The 23,881-nt window shown below is 37.8% G+C and overlaps 1 protein-coding gene across 1 annotated transcript in view; it reads left to right on the top strand.

Annotated features, from left to right (window-relative positions):
- The first annotated feature begins 8,334 nt into the window (after positions 1-8,334).
- The window catches only part of col14a1a (collagen, type XIV, alpha 1a), a 91,820-nt gene continuing 76,273 nt past the window's right edge, over positions 8,335-23,881 (top strand). Inside the window, 5 exon segments of the mRNA XM_046846347.1 lie at positions 8,335-8,517; positions 9,582-9,706; positions 13,028-13,144; positions 16,879-17,022; positions 17,264-17,350. Coding sequence (XP_046702303.1) covers positions 9,619-9,706; positions 13,028-13,144; positions 16,879-17,022; positions 17,264-17,350 — 436 coding nt within the window. The 5' untranslated portion in view covers positions 8,335-8,517; positions 9,582-9,618.

Raw genomic sequence — 23,881 nt, forward strand, 5'->3', positions numbered from 1 at the left:
TCTTTTTTTTTTTTCACTTCAATCTGAAATCTCATTTTTTTAGCAAGTTTTTATTAGGTCCCCCTCTACTTCTTTCCCCCCCTTCAAGGTTTTCTGGCCAAATAAACACTATCACTGTGCAGAGATCATGCTGATTACACTAGCGCACTAGCGCCATCATTTGGTCTAAAGCAAGAACTGTCAAGTCAAGCCAAATTAAGTTTATTTCAATAGTGCTTTTCACAACGGACATTGTCTCAAAGCAGCTTTACAGAATTTAAGAGTTAAGGTGAGCGGTGTGTATTTATCCCTGATGAGCAGCCATGATGACTGTGTCAAGGAAAAACTCACTTAGATGTTATGAGGAAGAAACCTTGAGAGGAACCAGACTCAAAGGGGAACCCATCCTCATTTGGGTGATATCAAGAGTGTATTTGCTTATGATTTTATAGCCAAAGACACCTAGTCTTGAAGCATTTTATTTATTTAAATATGATTGTGTCACTATTATAGTTATGTGATTATGATCAAAAAGTAATCACTGTAAGGTTTACTTAGAAACAAGTGACAGCCTTTTGTGGTTCAAGCAAAAAATTACTATTTTTCGTTATAAATAAGAACACACAAATAATGAAACAAATCATACCAAGAAAATCCAGAAATTAAATGGTATTTAAAGGACCCCATTTAAATCCTAACGTTATTTGATGGACACATTATGGTAATTACATGGTAATGCATACATTAATGGAATTTATAATTGAGCTCATTACTGTTTTTAAAAAATTTAAAGCCTGTATCTGTGGGGGTTTTCTTTCCAAAACCATTTTTTATATAGGAAAAAAAAGTACACGTTTTTTTTGCTTTTAGAATGATCAGCTACCTCAAGATTTATATTTGTTGAGAAATATTCTGTCCAGTTTTTGATATGTCATTTATATTTCTAATTTTGTGTATCTGAACCTTTTCATACTAGGAGGGAGAATTTGAATTTAAGGTTTAAATCCAGAGACTGAGATGCTTGTAGCAGAACTCTGCAAAAGCAGAATGTTGGGTTGATCTCCTTCTATTTGGATCTCAATGTTCTGGTAGTGGAATAACCACAAAACAACTCCAAAGCTTCAATGCTTTACCATTGTGTTGTACAGTGGGGATGTGAGCTTTCATCAATGGCATGTATAGTTGGAACGTGACATTATGATACCTGACAGTCAACATAAACTTTCAGACCTATGACAGTGTTAGATGGTATTTTTGTATCCATTACTTGACTTGTGCAGATGAACAAATATCTGTTTCTGCAAAGTGAAAGGAATGGAGGATAAAGATGTTAGATATATCTTATATCAAAAAGTAAAGGTGCTACTTGTCACATGTACATTGCAGCACAGTGAAATTCTTTATTTGCATATCCCAGTGATGTAGGAAGCTGGGATCAGAGCACAGGGTCAGCCATGATATACTGTAGTCCCCCTGGAGCACAGAGGGTTAAGGGCCAGGATCAATGATCTAAGAATGGCAGCTTGCGATACTACGGCTTGAACCCTTGACCTTTCTAACAGTAACCCAGAGCCTTAACCAGGGAGTTACCACTTACTCAAAATGTATAAAAAAAAGTATAAGATATATTTTTCTTAAATATCTTTTTTTATTGTTTTTTTTTTTTTTTATAAATAGCTGTTTTGCATATTCTCCCTGTGTACATTTAGCTTTTCTCTATTAGTTTTTTCTCCCATTTCCCCAAAGCAGGCAGTTTATAAGAATGGCTATGATCAATTCACCTTATCACCCAGTTCTCCTAAGATAGCCTCCGGCTCTAACGCTATGCTGATATATGGTTTACAAAAAAAAACAACCTAAAGAACATGCTAACACATTTTAGATCAAAGGTAAGTATATAGCCAGATATTTGTGTACACCTTACCCTCACACCCATATGGGCTTTTTTTTATATTTATAGTCAAGATGTAGTGTCATTTTGCTGTTATTATAACCTTTACTTTTCTGGGAAGGCTTACCCGCTAGATTTTGGAGTTTGGCTATGGGGGATTTGTGTTCAATCAGCCACAAGAGCATAGTGAGTGCAGGAGCTGATGTGTGGTGAGAGGAATGTGGGCAGTCTAGTGTTCCTGGTCATCCCAAAAGTGTTGGGGTTGAGGTTAGGGTTCTGTGCAGGACACATGAGTTCTTATTCCTCAAACTTGGCAAACTCATGTAACAGCTTGCTTTGTACATAGGGACATTGCTGTACTGGAGCATGTTTGGACCCCACAGTTCCAGTGAAAAATGACATCCTGTACAATTGTGGCAATATGGCATAAATAATGGCCAAACAACACTATCTGGCCAAAAGTTTGATGGCTCACATTTCATCCAAGAGATTTTTCCTAGAGGTGTTAATATTATACAATTCCTCATTTGTCTATTTTAATCTATAATCACGGTAAACCAGTCTTGTCCAGTTAATGCATTTTGTACAGTTTGTGTGATTTTTTTCTCTCAAAAAGACCTGCCCTAAGCCAGGATTACATAGTAATATTACATAATACAACGTGTGTATTGTTGTTTGTGTTGTTGCAAGCACACCAGCATGTTTTAGGAGTGTTGTAACATGGTTTGAAACAATTTGAACACAAGAGGTCAGGAGCGGACTGCGCTCCCAGAGAAACAGATTACGAACAGATGATCTTTTGCATATTTCACAATGCATCTGTCATTTTACAAGCAGGTTTTGTAGAACACATTGTGTTTTTCTTTGTTCAGATTATAGATATAAATTCACAAACATGGCTGTAATGCTTCTGTGATGTCACAAATATGTTTTTAGGGAAAATTATAACAAGGATACAAACAGTTTTTAAAGCAATGTCAATGAATGTGTGACTGTGTATATACGAATGCTCCACAGTCTGGCTCTGGATCCAATTTGATCTCTAATCATGATGTTTTGTAAATATAGTGTCACAATTGACACTTTGACACAAGTGTATCAAGTGTATACAATTAATTATTTGAAGCAAATTATGTTCTGTATATTACAAACAGGTTTACAATGAACAGGGCTGACTCTGAATTTCACCAGGACCATGATCAGGATTACCTGGTTACTGAAAGTAAACTAATGTATAAATATATTTCAAATACACTGTGATGGCACAAGCAAGCTACATTTAAAAGAAATGCAATTTTATAAAATTTCGATATATATATCATTCATTTCAGAAATTCTGAAGGTGTTAAGAGGTGAACAATGCAAATAGGAGCATTTCTTTCAAACTCTTGCTTCAGATTGTCCAGCTCAGATTAAAATAAAAATGATTACGTTTAACATCATTTTTAAAAAGTGTTGTGTTTCATTAACAGCACATAAATTGACATTAGAAGAATTGGAACAAAGAAATTATGATTTATAAGATAAGGAGAAAGAAAAAAAAAAGATAATATATTCAATAAAATGTATTCAGGACACATGTGGAGTACAACGGTTTAAAGCATGAAAGCATAAAACAGTAGAGTTCGGCAAACAGAAGTTCCCAAGCGTAGCTCAACACAATTAAACAAATTAGAGACCTTTTAAACCATCACAATAGCGTGCAAGTCAACAGTTTTCAAGATAAAAGCTTAATTGTGTATTTTTTGTGTAAATCTTGGTTTCCTTAAAAAGAGGTCATTTTTAATTAAATGCATTTTTTGCAATGAGAAAGAAATCAGTTATGGAAGAAGTATCCATCATCATATGTACTTGTGTGTCCCTTGTAATTACACAGACATAATATACAGTGGATGTACAGTATATACAGTAGGAGCCCCAGTATGGTACTATATTGTATGGTACATGCTCCTGGAGGTATGATATTTTGTCCAATTGGTACAGGAGAATATGGATGGATATGATTTAGGGCATGTTGAAATAGACTATACAATGCTGTTCCACAGTAAAGTTAAAGGAGTAGACTCAAGTGACTCCCTGTGTAATAGACCTCAGAGACACAGTTACAGCTGATGGATGATTCTTATCAGATGTCAACGGTTCCCTGTACCGACAGGCCTTTCTCTCTTCTGTAGTTCTCAGATACATTTGGCGCTTCTCTGAAAACACATTAACCCAGCAAATTATCTCTGGGTGTATTGTCCTGTCAGCTTGCTTTTACTTCTGCCAGGGTGGGCAAAGAATAAAATATTGCACAAGCTTTAGTGGATGGTTCTGAACTCAATATCCTTTACTGTTGGCTCACAAACTTGTGACTGATAGTTATAGAAAACTGAGATGAAAGGCAGGCTAGACAATGATGTCCTCATTTCTTTGAGCTCTTTTACAAAGTGAACACATCGCTAAAAAGAAAGCTTTATGAAGAAGCTATCACAGTCCAAACTCCGTGAGGAGAATCGATTATTTTTACTGCACTTGTTGGTGAAAGCTTACATTTGGGTTGAAACGCTTGAACTTTGGGCTCATAACGTTTGAGCGATGGTTATGGAAAAGCTGGCAGGATAGCTATCTGAGGGTATGTTTTGAATCTTTTAGTTTTCTTTTCCTCGTCTAAATCTAAGCTCACCTTCAGTGTTGAACTTGGATTATCTTTATTGCATTTATTTGGGAAATGGTGCACCTGGGGATAGTTTTCTTGACAATTATTAAAACCTGGTCATAAAACAGATTCTACAGTGGAGAGTCCTTGTTTACAGTGTAATTTAATACAAGCCTTAGATAGATCTACATCTGGAGAACTGATTCTAAATGAAGAAATCCATTGGGCAACTAAACTTGAGATGGAATATTAATCAGCAAGCAACTAATCATCATCAGAGTTTAAAGCCATAGAAATAATACATGAATGTTACAACTTATGTACAATTTATTTGACTTATTTAACTTTTTTTTTTAGACTTGTGTTTAATCATGAGCTTGTGCCTGGCCTACTGCTTCTCTGTCTGGTGTGGGTATCTGTACTGTACACTTTATGCTACGCAGAATCTCTAGAGTCATGCTGAGTGCTATTGACACTCGTCCATGCTGTGTCCCACGCTTAATTATAAGACATAGAGAAGTGCAGGGTTCTTTTTGAGCCCAATGAATGCAGCCACTGATTAGCCCTCAATCCTTCATTATGGCTTGGCTTGTCATTTGGGAATAGACCACTCAAGAGTGTTTGTTCTTGCAGCGTTAGTGTCTCAGTAGAGAAACCAGGTGTCACCAAGTCTGAACTTTACTGATGTGTGGGAAGCACTTCATGTAAAGTGAGCTCCAACTGAGCGAGCAGGTGGAATTAAAACAAGTACTAAATTATCATAAGTCTAGGAACAGTGTGTTCCTGTTTCAGAATATTTGGAAGAAGTAAACATTACAGGGAAATGACTTTGACTACCAATAGTTAAGTATAGATGTTAGAAACATTTATTTTATTCACATGTTCTTGGTATGTGAAGAGAAACCAAAAAATCCAAAGACATGGGAGGTGCATGTGAAAATTCCCACAGACAGTATCCCGAGCTCGAGATCAAACCCAGGACTCTGGAGCTGTGGGTTGGCACTTCCATGCAGCCCATATTAAAAGACATGCATAATGTTAATTCATCCTATAATTAAACCTATAAAATATCTTTATACTGCTTTAATAAAGAATGAATAGTGATCATGAAATCATGGGATTCGATTTTAATATATGTGTATATTATATTATATTATATTATATTATATTATATTATATTATATTTTATTATATTATATTTTATTTTATTATATTATATTATATTATATTATATTATATTATATTATATTATATTATATTATAATCAGGCGTTATACAACATTATAAAATCTCAATACCACTGTCTTTTGCCAGTGTCATGACCACCAAGTCTGAATGAATGTTTTATCATGTTAATGAAAATAATTACAAAATGAATCCTAGTCTGTTTTCAGTATTCAGTAAAAAAAATTCTAAAAACTAAATACTGCAATGGCTGACATAAGTTTAAAACATTTTAAAAAGCTATAACATCTGCTCGTAGGTTCTTTCTAGAGCCTAATATTATGCCTGTGATCCCTTCTTATCAAAAATAATTTATTTTGAAAAATACCAGACTTTATTTTATTCCAGAAACAAGGCTTTTATAAGCCAGATTTTGCATCTTGATGACATTTTGTTCCTTCAAAAAATTCACAAAAGACCATATGGTGTAGCTTCGTCCAGTTCTGGTGAGCTTTTTGACTCCTGTTCATTGTTCATTTATCAGGGCCATAAGGCAGAGCACCGGTGCAACGCTTCAGTCTTAGGAGAACCCATGTCACCGAGAATAAAAATGACTGTATAACAGCTTGGATATACAAAATTTTGTAAAAATTGAGAAGGGAATATTAAGATGAGAATGTTGGAATGTGGTTCTGGATGCTCTCATAACTCACCATGTCCACCTGATTTACAATCATGGGAGATAAGTATAAAGTCTTTGGTTAACAGTTTTCTATGTCAGCTAAACTCTTCATCTCAACAATCTGCTAAAACAGACCGGGTTTCCAAAGCTACATCTTTCATGGTAATACTAAGAGTTTGTGTTTATCAACTCGTAGATCATGAAACTAGACATGCCAGAGTCTTCGCTGGAACATTTTGTGTATTCTTTTTTAATATGACATAGAATAGTGCTGGAAAGCAATTTTTGGGAAGTGAGAGAAGAAGTTGTTCTCTTTTATTTTTAGAAGCTAACACAGAAATTTGTCTGCTATCTCTTACATTTTACATTGAAAATTCCTGTTAAATAGCAGTGTAACTGTGCTAGTAATGTTCTCCTGGGATGTGCTTCAGAGCTCAGCCCTGAGAACATATGGCTGTTTCGTAAGGAATAATTGAATTGTTAGAACAATAACACATCAGGTGTGCATTATATTTCTAATATTTCAACTGACTATTCTGCATATACTACAGTTGCCATGCGTCATGACATTGTCCAAATGTTTAATTTCAAGACATTTGCCAGATATTTGTCCTCAAAACACTCGTTGTTTGTAGCACTAATATATTACTCATTGCTCTCAGGCCTCATATGATTAAATCCAAAAAAGCCATTTAAGTGTTTGTAATGAAGGATTTGGGCCATTGATGTGCCGTTATTGGAAGGGGGGAGAGAGAGAGAGAGAGAGAGAGAGAGAGAGAGAGAGAGAGAGAGAGAGCATGATTTTCATAATGAAACAGAAAAGCTTATAAACACGTATTCTATTTGTTTTTCATCAGTTATTTTTATGCATTTAATTGTTCTATTATCTGCATTTAATCAGAAAATAAACATTTATGCAGATCGTTCTTTCCATAAACACTAAAAGGTATTTTGGAACTTTTTTTGTAATTGTATTTGTTGTTAGATCTGTGTGCTATGGTGGACCTTATCTTTCATTTTCTGTTATTTCAGTGGCCTTGACAAATCACTATGGCGCTGTAAAGCGGATACCAGCCTGGACCTACAGTATGCTAGACGTACATTATAACTACAAACATTGGAAAGTCTAACAACCAATCACAATCAAGTATTAAACAGCAATGTGATAAGCTCTATTTTAGTCTCTAGTACAGCCATGCCATCAATTTGTTAGCTATTCAATTGCATGGAAGTTGAGTTACAGCTCTGTAAGCATGTCACTACTATCCATCACAATTTAAGAGAAGGCGATTGGGGGCAGGTTTACAAAATAACTGACAGGAGGTCCTGATCCAAATAAACAAAATGTTGCCTATTGCTCCTTTAAGTACGAAGCGCACCGTCAGTTTAAATCCAGAAGAAGGATACTGTTGCGAGGTGGAATCTTAGTTGTTAAGATATTAAACTCTGGACATTGGACTTTATCTGAAGGTCATGAGTTCAAATCCCATCCACACCAATCTGATCAATGCCATTAACCCCACTGCTGCTCAACTGTATAAATAAGTTGCTCTAGATAAGTGCGTCTGTCAACGTGCCATAACTGTAATTGGAGTTTTGTAGCCAGCTGAGATCTGACAGTGCAACATGTTAAACTTGTTGGTATTAGTATTTATTCGACAGGAGATATGTCTGACTAAGGAACCCATGAATATTAGCTACTAATAGTAAATATGATATTAAAAATAAAAGGGAATAAAGCTGTAAACAGGGCAGTGATGAGCATGTTGAAGGATGCAGTGAGGTTGGTTGTGGCTCTCAGAATTTGAGGCTCCCACATTTCTTTATCTCTCCAACTCTAATTGGTCGCGCGCTTTGGGTTTTTTCCTGCGCCGAGCTCCAGGATGAGGCGCGGTGAGGCTCTGAGGAGCTGAGGAGGAGGCATGGATAAGTAAGGACCTACCAAACACACACACACACACACACTCTCTTTCTCTCTCTCTCTCTCTCTCTCTCTCACACACACACACACACACATCACGGAGCAGGCTGTCGGAGCTAACTCTGGCCACAGAAACGAAAACAGGAATATAAAACGGCGCGTTTAAACCTCGGGTTTCTTTATTTCTGGACTCCATTTGGATCAAAACGGATTATTTGCCTTTAACCTGAATGCTGAAGCAGGTAAAGGACAGCTTACCGGATCGACTCTTTTTTGCTTCCATTAGACTCACCGAGTATAGTCAGAGAGCATAAAACTGCAAAACGCCATTCATTATTAATTTTTTTATATAAAGGCAAAACAATTTGTTTCATGTTAGCAATATTTCATAATATTTATATTGAAGTTGCAGTTCAAGCAACAGGCTTGTATAGGTTCAAGTTAAAGATGAACCCTTTGCTCTGGTGTTCTCTTAAGTGACCCACTCTCTATGCTTGTTAAACAACCTTAACTATTATTATTATTATTATTATTATTATTATTATTATTATTATTATTATTATTATCATCATCATCAGTATGAGTAGTAGTAGTAGTAGTAGAAGAAGTATGTGTTTGGTGAGTAGCAGGTGCCTACAATACTGCATGATTCTTCTTCATCTATAAAGCTATGCTTGGTCTCACTGAAGCCACTTAAAACATATTTATATATATATATATATATATATATATATATATATATATATATATATATATATATATGATCTATTAAGTAATGCAAGATATATTTTATATATCTGTTGTCTTTTTCGTTATCATAGCTTTGAATCCCCTATAGCTTACTAAATCCATAACAAATATATATAATACTTTTCACTTACATAATTTTACAAATGCAGTCTGTATAAGGCAAGTAAAACCCACACATGTATAGGTTTAGTATTTATTGCTTTCGAAATATTGTCTTCATCATCCTCCTTATGATCATAATCATCATTACCTGACCCTGATATAGTCCAGTGTTGAAACTTGAATAAAGAGAGAAAGAGCAAGCCTAGGCATCTTACAAAAAGCTGCATCCAGCCTTCAGGCTGACTGACAAGAGCCTGTACGGATCTACTCGTTCTCATGAACAACAATAGCAACTCAGGAAATGGATTCTTATTGTCTGTTCTTTACATTGCAACAAAGTCCTCAGTGTTTCTGACCCACAGAATGGCGTGTCCCTGCCCCCATCCCGGTCTCTCCTCGAGGCAATGTCCAGCAGCTTTAGCACTCGCCACTCTTCTTTTCTCCCTCGCTATAGGTACAGAAGAGGCTCAGTGGCTCGCTCGTCTGAAGGAATGCAGGTGGTCAGGCTGAGAATGGCCCTGTGGTGGCTGCTAATCTTCCTGGCTTTGATGCAGTTTCCACAACCTGCAAAGGGGCAAAGTAAGTATTCATATCACTCTGCTTGCTTCCATGTGCAAGTTTAGTTGAGGCATTTCTTACTCATGTCGCTCATTATGTGAATTGCCTTTCTGTTCTTTATCGTGGACTGTATCGTGGACATTTTCCTTGATTGAGAAACCTCTACAAAGTGGTGTTAATTGATTATTTGAGAAGTATAAAATCCCAGACTGTTGATCAGTCTTTAGTAAGTCCAGATATAGAGAGAAGGCAAAAAAATCCCTCAGGAGGACTTAAGTGTATAATTGGTTGGTCTGCTCGGAAGGAGTGTTGCATTCCTGCCAGAGGCCAGTCCACTGCAAGGTATAAGCACATGGATTATTTTCTCTCTTCAGCTTCTTTCTCTCTCTGTTTCTCTCAATTCCACTTTCTGCACTCTTTGACTGACAAACAGGTGTACAGTTGCCTGTCTATTAGTATGGAGAACACTGTTTAGCCTACTCTATCTTTCTGTCTGACTTAACACTGCTGCACTGCTGGCAGGATTTCCTTCACGATCAAAAAAATGTGAAAAGCATTTAGTGTGATTCCTGTCTGTATGTGACTAAGTTTTGCAATGGCCCTGCAAAACTCTTCTACATATAAGGGTTTAAAGTATCCCCCGAGACATCTAAAAGGAAAGCAGATCAAGCAAACGAAGAAAGGAGAAAAGTATAGCCTGTGTCTTACAGACAGAATGACAGGGTGTGTGTCGCATTGGCATTCTGAACAGAGGCACCTGATTGAAGTCAGGGAGCAAATCTGCAGAGTGGAAAACGTGCAGAAATACGCAGCGTAAAACTTGCTGAATATGAATGGGAGTATCAGATGTTGATGAAAGCCATTTTGTGCACAGTGTGATGAGACTTTGTGGGAAGCCTATTATATCTATATCTCTGTCTTTGAGTTGTAGTGAAATCCGACAAAAATTTCCAAATCATCACTAAGACGAATCTTATCTAAGACCCAAAAATAGTTTTAACCAGCTGCACTACTAGAAGTAACATTGGTTCACTCAAATGGTTGGAATTTTATACATTTCTCAGGAAAAGGCTTAAACTCTCAGCTGGGTCGGTTTTAGGGAGTGCGAGAATCTGTCACCGTCGCCTCGCCTGATGCCTCGGCGCGGATTTACACTCTATTGCATCTCATTAATTCTTCTGAATACATAGCGAAACAGTCATGACCCGTCTGTCTTCTGTAGGTGTTAATATTTTAATTCCCCCAGCAGGGATTTCCATGCTGGTAAAAGATTAAAGTTCAAAAGAGGCCCGAGTCATTTAAGTGAGCGGAAGAGTGACGATAAAAGGAGTCTGTGGATTTGGAGTAAGTGCTCTCTGCCAAAGTCTTCAAACGGATGAAAAATAAGCTCATCAAAGGCTGGTGGATTTGCTGGCTGCACGTCTTTAATATACAAAGATACGGGACCTCCTGCGCCTTTATCTTTTCATTGACAAGTCGTCACTTGTTACCATTAAACCGTAATGGTGGCATAAACAATCAGTGAAGGCACTTTCATAAGTAATCCTTTAGCCAGGTTTTGATACGTTTCTTAAGGTTTCAGGACTTAGGAAGTGTCCATGGCAGTGATGTACATATGTATCACTTTAACTGAAATAGCAACAGTAGCCCAGAACTTTTTTTTTCAGGAATCAGACCCCCCCCACCCCCCCACACACACATACACACATTGTCTTATATAAAATGTTTGCAACGTGCTCTTATACAAGCGGAGTTCAGTTCAACATCCCTCAAAGGCACAGGTCCTTTTTTTTTGAGAGTGCAGAAATGAGTGAAGAGTCGATGGTCTCTTCAGAACTGAGTGTGGAGTCGATGGTCTCTTGAGAAGAGAGATCTCTGCCTCCTCAGTGAACAAATCGCAGCTGAAATCCAATCTTCCATTTCAGGTTTGTGAATTTAGAGCAGTTTATGTATCTCGTAGTATTTTCCACCCCCTCTGTTCTTGTCGCCGGAGTAGTGCTTGTAATAGACTTGACTTTCTACTCAAAATTGCTTATCTTTACATGCCCACATTTAGCGTACAGTACACTACTGTACATAATTGTAGTGTTTTATCTGTGTGGCAGCATGTAAAGGAATGATGGCGATTCCTGCTTGTCTGTGCGTAGAAATAGTGAGCGAAACAGCACTTTGGGCTTTCATTGTGATTCAACAGGAATGTGTGTGCACTGGGCGTGGTGGCTAAGCACATGGATAACTCTTTATGGCTTTTTAAAACTGAGTCACGGTCACAAGAATTAAATCTCCTCTAAAGGTTAATTATTTTGGGAGACCTGACCTTTTATCAGTACTAATAAAAAGGCTTTGTAAAATGGTGCTTTCTGTACTGGCTTTTCTCCTCTGTTAAAAATCTATATCTAGGGATGGGTGTTGACTTAATGAAAAGCTGCAAGCTATATTCCCCCCCCCCAATGAATTCACATAGCCCAATTTATATATATATATATATATATATATATATATATATATATATATATATATATATATATATATATATATATATATATATTAAAAAAAGAAAGTTTATTATGATACATTAAAAACATTAAAAATGTATCATAAATGCAAAAATGCATTTTCCCGGTCTCTACTGAAAAATATTTGACAATAGAACTGCTTAACACCTATCCCTAGTTATTAAAACACTGCAGTAGAGTCTAACCTAGATGTAAAAAGCCTGAGAAAGTGTAAATATTTGTTCTGAAGCTTTCTTTTCTCGTCTCTTGTAAAATCTTTGGTTTGATTGCACCTGATATACTGTACAAAAATGGACAAAAGTTTGTGGACTTCTGACCACAACATTCATATGTGCTTTTTGAACATCCCATTTCACATGTAGTCCTCATTTAAAGTTAATCCACTCTACTGGGAAGATGATCAACAAGTTTGCTTTTGGACATTTGTGCTCACCGGTGCATAAATAAAGTCATGTACTGATGTAGGGTGAGGAGCCCTGGGGTGCAGTCCGCATTCCAATTCATCCTTTGTGTTCAATAGGGTTGAGGTCAGAGCTCTATAGCAGGCCACTCAAGATCTTCCATTCCAAACCATATCTTTATGGAGTTAGCATTGTGAGCTTTGGGTCTCTAAAGTAAAAGGGAAAAATTATGTTACCACACCAAAAACATCCTATACAATTGTGCACTTTCAACTTCATTGTAAACAGTTTGGGAAAGATTACTGTACATATGGTTGAAAAAGCTAGGTGTCCCAATACTTTTGTCCATATAGTGTATAATTGCATGCAAGTATATAATATATATATATAATAAATGTAATTTTGACATTTTGTTTCTTTTCTAGTTGCAGGCCCACGAAGAATGCGATTTAAAGTCATGGGTCTTGACAAGTTGCATGTGTTTTGGAAAGAGCCAAAGGGAGAATACGATGGCTATAGATTTATTTACAACAGTGTGCCAGGTGAGAATCATAAACGTGTCTAAGGATAATAATACAATGCTCTTTGTTCATTACTTCTAAGTGCCTATTTGTGCCTATTTGTCCAAAGCTAGAAAAGATCCTATAGCACTTACAAGCCTGCAATTTGCACCCATTCACATAAAATCCTGACAGTTTCCCATTTAACCTGATGGCTCATGTAGAGCTGCACATTATCACAGCTGGTTATCATAGTGAAGTCCTTTGCAAAATAAAAAAAAAAAAAATACTAAAAAAAAAAAAAACATTCTGAAATATCTGGTGTGTGCTATGAGTCAGATTAGCTTATTATACTGAGGCTGCAAAAAAGACCCCATCGTGTCATTATATGAAATACTCATCATACTACACTGAGATGTACAGCTGTAGCAATATATAGTCCATATTGTGTGATCTAAATCACTGCAGATGTTCTGTTTTCAAACACGTTTTTGACAACGATTTAGTGTAGAATAACATGGACCAAGGCAAGAACCTTGGTTTGTAGCAAAGCTTTGTGAGGATCAGGAGCTTATTAGCCACCGGGGCTCTTAGCTCACCCTTTTGTTAAAGGCCAAAATCCTTTTCCTAGGGACAATACCAGACCATGTCCAAACGCGCTGCATTCTTTAGCATTCCTCTGCCTATATTGAACCTGGCATGACAGAAAGACCATTCCTCATTATCCAGTTAAGCAGAATGAACAGATGGGAAGGGCTATCATTTCTGTTATAGCAACTTACTCTCTGTGACCAGAGTGGTTTTAATTGCTGGAATTAGTTCCATTGGTAGAGGAAGGTATTGGCGAGATGGAAAGGGTTGAATAAGGACGTGTGATGATGTAAATCAGAGAGCAAGCACTGACTGCAGTGTGTTTTTTAAGGGGGGCTGTGCTCAGCCTGGAGCGATGCACCGGAAGCAAAACAGGTCATGGCAAGGTCACCATCATCGTTTACAGTATTAGATGTCAGCTGAACGTGTTTGAAATCCCATAACTGTGCTGCCATCACTGAGCTTAAGAAGACATAGACAGAGGGAGAGAGAGAGAGAGAGAGAGAGAGAGAGAGAGAGAGAAATGTTTACCTTCAGTAAAAAGCTGGAAACGTTATGGCTTCCTTGATTCGAGAGCTAAAAGGCCCCCACGTATCCTGATGCTTTTTGCTTGTCAGATTTGGCTCAGATCTCTGCTGAGTGCAAAAATTAAACAAACAAAGTTAAACTTTATATTTTGGCTTGGATATTGGACTTGAGTGTTGTCTTTTTCAAATGAAAACATAGAAGATGAATTTTCCCATGAACATTAGTGCTGGAAGCATCAGTGTTATTGCATGCCTATTTTCTGGTGTTGATCAGTACTCCCTCATAAAAGCCTCATAAAATTTAACAGTAAGTCTACAGTAAATTTTGTTTTCTCTGAGGCAAAATACAACTTTTGAATACTTTGATGCCCTTTAACTGGGTCTTAAACCCTGGTAACACTTTGCTGCCTGCAGCATTTTTCTTGCAATTGTTGTTAAGAAGTGCTGACACATCAGCAAAATGAAGGTCTTTAGCCCTTGAACCTCTTCAGTCTTCTCTAACCCCAATCATGCTCCAAGTGGTTGCTGAGCAAGCACAATTTAACCCACTCCTCATTCGAATTGATCTCTTGGTGGGCCATGAGGATTTAAATCGGTATCTTTGGACAGTTTTCTGATTTGGAGAGGCCATGCCAGGATTTTCTGTAGAGCACTGGAATTGGGTAGAGCCACAGCAGAGATTTTTTTGTGTGAAGCCAGTGAAGAAAAGTTAAAGTTCAGCAAAAGTGGACGAGTTGTGAAACAGAAACTAAACAGCACAGAGTGCGCAAGAAATGCAGTCATTCTCACACGGATTGAACTTTCCCAAAACTTCCAGTAGGTACATTAGAATGTCTAGTGTACACTTAGGTACTCTCGAGGTGGCAGCTCAGTGGTTAAGGCATTGGACTCTGGATCAGAAGGTCACAAGTTGAAATCCTTGAGTAAGGCCCTTAACCCTTAGCTGCTCAGTTGTAAGTTACTCTGAATCAGGACGTCTGCCAAGTGCCATAAATATGATAGAATAGTGAAATATAATACATTCAAATTCTTTCTACAGGAGGACGAAGCCTGAGCTTTCTTTATGAACAAGTCAATTTAAAGACATGCACCAGTGAATCAGAATCTACATGTTATTCATAAAGCTGTCACACTCTGATTTTTGCATTCTGACAGCAAATCGGTGTAATCCGTTAGAGAATATCACTTTGTTGCTCTTCACAGAAATTGACACTATGAATTAAAGAGAAAGGCTTATCATACAAAAAGGTGTGGAGTGACATTTTGGTTTGGACAGTATTGCTTTTATTTTTTTTAGGTGAGTTTTATCTATTGGGGTATTAGAATGAAATACATTTTACAGTGAAAAAGTGTTTAAAAGTTAAGTTTTAAGGTAAAAGTGGTTTTTAGTGGTTTAAATTAGTACATTATTAATATTCTATGTACTAAATTCATCCATGTACATACACTATATGTACAAAAGTTTGTGGACACCTGACTTTTTGACCATCCCATTCCACATTTATTCCCCATTTGCACAGTGTGTTGTTGGAGATTATTTATTGCTTATTCAGCTACAAGGGTGTTAGTGAAGTCAGCTATTGATGTACAGTGAGGAGGCTTTCGGTGCAGTCACTATTCCAATTTACCTCAAAGGTGTTCAATAGGGTTGAGGTCAGAGCTCTATAGCAGGCCACTCCAACCCATGTAAACTATATCTTCTAGGCACTGGCCTGGTGCACAGGGGCATTGTCATGCTGGGACAGGTTTGGGTTTTCAAGTTTAATGTTACTACATCCAAAGACATCATCATAGACATGCAGGCACACATAATTGTGTGCCTGCAACTTTAAGGTAAAAGTTCGGGGAATAACCATGTATGGATGGAAAAGTCAGGTGTCCAATACTTTTGTCTATATATTGTATCTGGTCAAATCCAAGGTGTGAATTTTGTTGTAGTGTAGTGGTTTAGATTGGCAACAATTTTGTTGAGAAAAAAACACAACTTGAACAGATTACTGACTAGCGAATGCATAAATGTTTCCACATATGTACAGAAAATGTACAGTATTGTGGTTATATATATGCTACAGTGTTGTGGAAATAATAGTAAAATAGTTAAATTTAGTTTTTTTTTTCAAATGAATTCAATTTCTTGTATATGTAAGTAAGTACAAATCACTAAAATCATTTCATTTACTTGTTTTATTTGTGCAATAACTTTGAATCCTTTGAACCTTTAAAAGGTTAAATCATTTTTATTTAGTCATTGTTTTTTAGTTTTAGATGCAGAAAAATGTGCTTTAATTTAATTAACTGATAAATATCTTGGGATTCTAATGGAATTTAAAACAGTCAAAAATCATTTTAACCCGCGATTCTTTTCCGACATATGACAGATTTCAGAGGACCTTCTTTAACACTGCTGGACCTAATCACGTCCTTACAACTCATTAAGCTGATAATTGCATCTCGATTCTTGTCACCAAACCTCCCAACAGAATGCTTCTTGCGGAATCGTCCTGTAAACAGATTGCTTCCACACCAATCGCTTGACATTGAGCCTCGAATCGGCACTTGGAATAAGGAATGAGCCCCGATAGCTTTGTTAGCGTTAATGAAACGGCATAGTAATGCATGCTAATGAACCTTCTGTCAATGATTTCCGTCTGATCGTAGATGGAGAGAGGAATGAGCTTCGAATTGGGAAGGGTCAAACCAAAGCAATAATAAATGACTTCAATCCCACAAAGGAGTACACAGTGAAGGTTATAGCTGTAAGGGGAAGTCAGCAAAGCAGAGCACTTGCAGGAAGCTTCGCAGGTATGGAAAACACACGCAGCATCATATCATTACAGTTTTAATGTCATTACGGTTTACCAACGTGAATTACGTTTGGACGTTGCACTATGTATGTTTACTATGCCATTATAATAATACTATATACAATAAAACTAAATGGTAATTTTCAGATACGATAGATTGCTTCATGGCATTTACTCATGTTACACTTTAAAAAAAAAAAAAAGCTTTCAGTACAGATACAAATATTTATGTTTTGCAGCTCAGGCCCGGGAATTTGACAAAGAAACCACCCAACCACCAAGAATCAATGAGATGCCTACAGAGGATGGTATTGCGCTATCAGGAGGTAAAGAAAAGACTTAAATATAACTAGACATTTAGTTTCTCTCACAAATACACACTTTCTTTTCCAACACTCTCTCCTTTCTCCACTCTGAATCATTATTTCAACTTTGCTGGTGGGAAATGACCCTCTGTCAAGACCTTTGAGACTGGCTGTAGACATCAGTGAAGTATAAAGATTTCAGTCAAGCGCATGTGTGGAGGTCATCGCTCCAACCAGGCACCTCTGCTTATAGCGCTTTTGTCTCTTGATAGAAAAATGTGCATGTTCATGAAGCTAAGGTCAAAGATAATGAACCAGTTTGGAAATGAAGATGTCTCTTTAGGCCAGTTATGTGTGAAAGTGTGTATCTAGATGAGTCGCACTGTGTTTATCCGAGGGCAGTCTGTGGTGTTTGTGTTTGTAATGGCATTACAAGGTGCCGTGAGAGAAGACACTTTAATAGATTGTGCTTTGAGTAAGGATCTGAGTGTACTTTCAATATCTGTGTGATCATCTGTGAACAAAACAAGTACATGTATGTCCATGTGGGAGCATTATCACAGCAGGTACAGAATAGGTATCCAGGCTGATCAATCAGCACGGCTGCTGCTGCTGCTGCTGTGCGGCGTGAGAGAAGACCGTTAGAGGGTCTAATGGGTCGAGCTATGGCCATTTGTTTTAGAGAGTGCAAAATCCAATATGGACTGTGAAGGTTTTGAAATATGCTGTAGGGCTCGGTGGTGTGCTTGGGCCCCTCATCAGGACCACAGCGTGGCAAAAGCATGTGGGAGAAAACCACATGGAGTCAGAAGTTGCTCACAGACTGTAATTTTGGACACCTCACTGGAATGCTGCCGGGTAGCACAGATTTAGACTGAGGTTTTTTTTTAGGAAGCTATGAAATATTATCAGAGTGCTTTTTTTCTCTCTTTCAGATGGTATAAATATGACGCTAATATGGACAATTTGGCACACAGGCCTATGTGTAGTATTATAGAGAAATAATAAAGGCATGAGAGACTTAATGATAACAAGAGAGAGGCTGATAGGCAGCTCTGGGCAATACTTTTTATAGCCTGAGGCTTCCCACACGGAAATGTGGTGTTTATTGTTTTTATATTCTTACTTTTTACATCAGACCGTGGCATTTCGTTTGGTGTGGTGGCGAGTAAAATAAGAACCGGAGTAAGACAAAAGAATTCCATAACAAAGAACTCTCTTTTCCAACACAGATCACGTCTGATGCTCAGCATGAATGATTCTGAAGTTTTTATATTTCTATTTTAGATATGTGTTCAAAAGCAGAGGGTTTTTCCCTCCTGGCCACCCACCTTAGAGATGATTTAGCTTGTGTGTGTGTGTGTGTGTGTGTGTGTGTGTGTGTGTGTGTGTGTGTGTGTGTGTATGCTGGCTGGTGTTGTATTCTATCACAAGATCACACTTCCTTTTGAAGTGGCTCTCCTGGGATTCTGCCCAAATAGACAGAATAAAAGTAAACAAGTCCTCATGTGGGATGTGAATCTCATATTTGAGCGCTATGTTTTTTTTTTTTTTAAGAATTCTCACCACTGATGAATGATGCGCCAGTTCTTCAGAGTGTTGTCAGCTTCAATTCTCGCACGCTTAAAAGCCTAGAGATACCACCTGCTGTACTGATTCATGTTTAACATCTGGATGTGGCAGGCAATCACCAACAGCATCTCCCCTCACACCAATATCAAACAGCTGTCTGTGGCTTCTAGTCACAGGAGTCCAGAAATTACAGCATGGAGAGAGAGAGAGAGAGAGAGAGAGAGAGAGAGAAGAGAAGAGAAGAGAGGGAGGTGGTGATTGTTTTACCTGAGAGAAAGACAGAGACAGAGAAATATGGGGAATGAGACATGGAGGCGTCGCCTTCAGAAAGCAATTAGTTTGAGACTCCAGTGCCTGGTAAAGCCACCTGGAGCAGCATTGTTTTTTTTTTTTTACTTGTGGTAAAAGGTGGTGATTATCAGAAGTCTCATCCTCCTCACATTTAACCGTGTGGGTAATGGTGAATGTGACAGAAGTGTGATAATGGGCTTTGCAGACTTTTGGCCAGAGGGCAGGACAATGATGAGCCGCATGTCAGAAATGCAACAAGACCTGCAGCTACTGTAATCTTCGTTTGATACAGACAAGGTGATACATCCCCGTTCTCAAGAGAGCGGCAAACAAGCTGACAGCGTCGATGCATAAGGTTGGACTCTCCCTAGGTGGCCGTGCTTTTTAATGGAAATGTGCAGTGTGGTTTTACTTAGCGATTTTGTGCAGGTAAACACTTTTAATAAGGGGTCCAGTCCTGGACAGAGACAGCTGTCCTCTAGGGCTCTCCAGTTCACTGCATTATGCAGCGCTAGGTGCTTTGCGGCTGAGAATGCCATATTTAAGAGGCTTTTGTAAAAGAGACATCACGGCTTTTGGAGGTAAAGACAGCTAGAAAAAACCTGAGAGTCTGGGTGTCAGATTCGCAGTAATGCATGTCCTGTTACCTGCATGTTGGTCTGGAATTCTGATGAGTATATTAGCAAGGATTTTTCTAAGCTATAATTAAAAATCGAACGGCACACATTTTTAGAATGCAAATGATATTAATTATGCACTTACGATATTCTGGTCTCATCTGACACGAATTAAGCAACGTTTTACACCGAGGAAATTCTAATCATGTCCCAGTGTGTACTCTAATTGAAAGGGTTGCTGTATTACTGTATCCCAATTACAGGAAAATTCGTGTTGTTGAGAGCTTTGTTTTACTGCTACACACCGAATCCGCTGCTTTCATCAGCTTGAGGTGAGTGTTTAAAGCTCAGCTCTGATACTGTCACTTGCCCTAGTACAACAATTTCCTCTTAATCTCATACTGATCGAGCGTGTTTGTGTCAAATCTGTTTTGTTGATTAATCTTGAGCTGGTACTCTGGTGTAATCCACATAGCCATATGGCCGGCAACAAAATGTCAGCTTTCTAAAACCCAAATCATGTCACTGAATGGAATCAGAGAGCCGCAGTGTTGTAATGACTCTGGTGGTCACTCTTTCAATTTGTTTGTCTACACGGAAAAAAACACAATTGAGCGGGCCATCATTAAATTGTCTGACCGGGTAGTGCAATTTAATTGACTTTCTGCATTAGTTACTGTCATGTTTATTCAAAGGTCTTCATTTCTCATGTTGCCTAATGGTAGGCTAATATACTTTAAGATGTTTATTATTTGCATCTAAATGCTCATTTACATGGTCATGAGCAGGCAAGTGTAGAAGCATTCATGCAACTGAGCTCCATCTCTTAGGTTCTGGTTTGTTTATTGCTTTCCCTGACCTGTTCTTGCATTGCCTTTGCTGGATGATGAGCACATTACATTTGTTGTCTGTGTGTGTTTGTGTGTTTGAGGCGAGGCACTGTTTCATTTCCAATTTAATATATCGGACTATAATTAAGATTGGGGGCAGCTCAAGGGCTACTGATGCAATCACAGGTATCTGGCATATTATCTGGAGACTAAACCTGACTAGAAATGGCCCTCGCCTACAGCCACACCGGCCTGAGAACACCCGATCTTCTACGATCTCAGAAGCTAACCAGGATTGAGGCATCAATCCGGGTTTAGACTGTATGATTACAGTGGTCTTTTAAGCTTATTACTTGTCACACTGTGCCATAAGGTGGGTGCTGTCCATGGTACATAATACAACAGAGATCTTCTAACGCAGAGGTCACCAACTACCAGGTTGCGACCGAGTACAGGGCCGTGGAAGAGTTGCTACCTGGTCGCAAAGATCTTCTGGGAATAATGTCTATAGACATGAGACTGTATTATTTATTGTGAGTTTTGCACTTTAACAGCCGCGAAAAGTGTTAAACAACCATCCCTCAAATGTTTCTTTAGTGGAGGAGGTAGGAAAAAAACAAGTCTTTGAGAAAGAAATATGATTCTTGTCTCAAATACAGTATGGGCTCATGATCCAAAACCCTTGTGTGTAATATGTGGAGATACATTAGCTAATTAGTCAATGAAGCCCTCAATATATAGTCCAGTCTGATGGCATTTCGTGATATAGACACAAAATGGAATCTATTGATTCGTGTTCATAGACACGAATTCCTCTTTTTTCCTGTGTCACTGAGGACAACTTTCTATGTAATGTATTTCAATAGAAAGTATTGTAAGTTTTCTTTCTGCCACTGGATAGCTTCTGCCAGTGGTTCTTTCCACTCAAAATACAGTAAATATATTCTCCCTGTTAACGAGGGAGACTGCGTTAATTAGAGACACACACATTTATTACAGTATAACCCTAACCCTTACTCTAACCCTAACTGTATATTTTCTGCCTTATTCTCTGATAAAAAAGATTAACTTTAGCATTTCTGTCAGCATTACCCATGATCCTCTGTCTCTGTTGCCAGACAAAGGCAGACGTGGTGAGTGACATGAAAAAAGAGGATAATTTGTGTCCATGAACACAAATCAATAGATTACAGTTTGTGACTATATCACGAAGTGACGTGAGACTGTGCTGCAATTTTGCTTCCACATCTATGCACACAGTTTTGGGAAACAAAAATTTAATGTTAAATAAGTAAATGAAAGATTTACCAATTACTATTTCCTGCTTACTGCATCAATCAGCACAATCCAGGTTTGTTCAGAAAGACACTTTAAAGTGGGTTTGATGTATTTATTTTTTTGCAAATCGACAGCTGGCTTTGCACTGTCCAGTGTTCTGCTGGTTTTGCCGTGCCAAATAAAATTCACACGTGGTAAAAGAATTTTGAGTAAGTTAAAACTGGTGGTCTTAGGAAGCATGCGATGTGCAGCTCACCAGCAGCCGATCTCAACTCCCGACCAAAAGATTCATTTCTGATGACTGGTTTATCTGTGAGTCAGCAAGATTTGGCCAAAAACCATATACTATAGAAATAAGTCAATTTTAGTAGTTAAATGTGAGCAGAGCTTCTCTTTTAGCATTCCATGCATTTTTATAGGATGCATCACCATCCATCAGTCACACCGTTAACAGAGAGGCACAGAACCTTGAAGATGGAAGATGACTGTTCTTGGATGCTTAATGTGGACGTGTAAATGTGGGCCATTTGTTAATGACAGGAGGATTATGACTCCTTTGCATGCTACATTTTTGCCCTTGCTCCTCTTTTCCTTTTTGCGTATCCTTTTGCTTAAAAGTGGAGACAGATATTTTGGTTCATTCACTTTCTCCCAGTGTTCTGTCCAGACAGTTGTCTCTGTTTAAACATGCAGAAATAAGTTGTTGTTAGCACTGTCCTACATAAGCGAAGCAGATGTGTTCTTTTCTGTTTCTTTTTCTGTCAATCACTATGTCTTTATGAGTTAGTTGCTCTACTGTCTTGTACTGATACGAGTGAACTTCAGCTCAGTTTTTCTTCAGTTTAGTATTTCTGTTATCTCAAGTGAACCTGGACACAGCTTAACAGATTTAAATAACACTACACAGAGATTTATTACACTTTTGCATATTTAAATATATCACAATATTTGGACCTTCTTGGATGATAATGATGTACATTAAATTATATACACAGATACACAGATTTAATGTGGGGGCTTTAGATCAAACTAGGTACTGGAGTCAGCCAAATTAAATAACTGCGAACTTTAAAATAGGAAGTCATGTAAATGGATAATTAAACAAGGCAGGGATTGATAGAAAAGTAATCAATAATATACAGTAATCCCCGTTTTTTTTCGTAAATGGAAAACCCGCTATAAACGGACGCCGCCCCAAAAATGCTATTTTATGTATACTGTACTTTACTGTATTAATATTTTACTTCATTTTATACTTAATAATGATATTTGTATTAATAGATTTCATTATTTCAAGATAAAACTCTATAAAAACGCTATCCCCGAGAGACCGAGAAAATCCGCGAAACAAATTAGTTATGTGGCAAATGCAATTCCGCGATAACCCGGGTGCGTGAGACTAGAACCTCGTTAAAGCTGGGGATTACTGTAGTATAGATATGATCCATTTATTATGATGATTGTATGTTGATCATTCCTTTGATTTATTTAGTTACATTTATTGTGAAACATCCACAAGACTTCAAGTCCTTGTTTTGATGTGTACTTTTTCAGCCATATCTGGTTCTTCCACAAACCGTTACCACAAAATGTCACAAGATATCTTTAAATGCAGTAATATTAAAAATTGTCCCTTTACTACGGGACCCAAACCTGTTCCAGCATTAAAATGCCCTTGTGCAGTTCCATTAAGGTATGTTTTACATGGGTTCGATCGAAAGAGTGGCCTGATATCAAATTCGGACCTCAACCCTATTGAACACCTTTGAAATTAATTGAAACGCTGAGTGCCATCTAGGAGTGTAGGAGTGTATGTCTACAGCAGGGAAAGACGGTAGGAAAGGAAAAGTGTAGGAGAGTGTAGGTTAGGGTTGGTACTTTAAATGTTGGCACTATTACTGGTAAAGGGAGAGAGGTAGCTGATATGATGGAGAGGAGAAAGATAAGTTGTGTGTTCAGGAGAC

This window comes from Silurus meridionalis, chromosome 4 (genome assembly GCF_014805685.1).
Source record: "Silurus meridionalis isolate SWU-2019-XX chromosome 4, ASM1480568v1, whole genome shotgun sequence".
In the NCBI taxonomy this organism is placed as follows: domain Eukaryota; kingdom Metazoa; phylum Chordata; class Actinopteri; order Siluriformes; family Siluridae; genus Silurus; species Silurus meridionalis.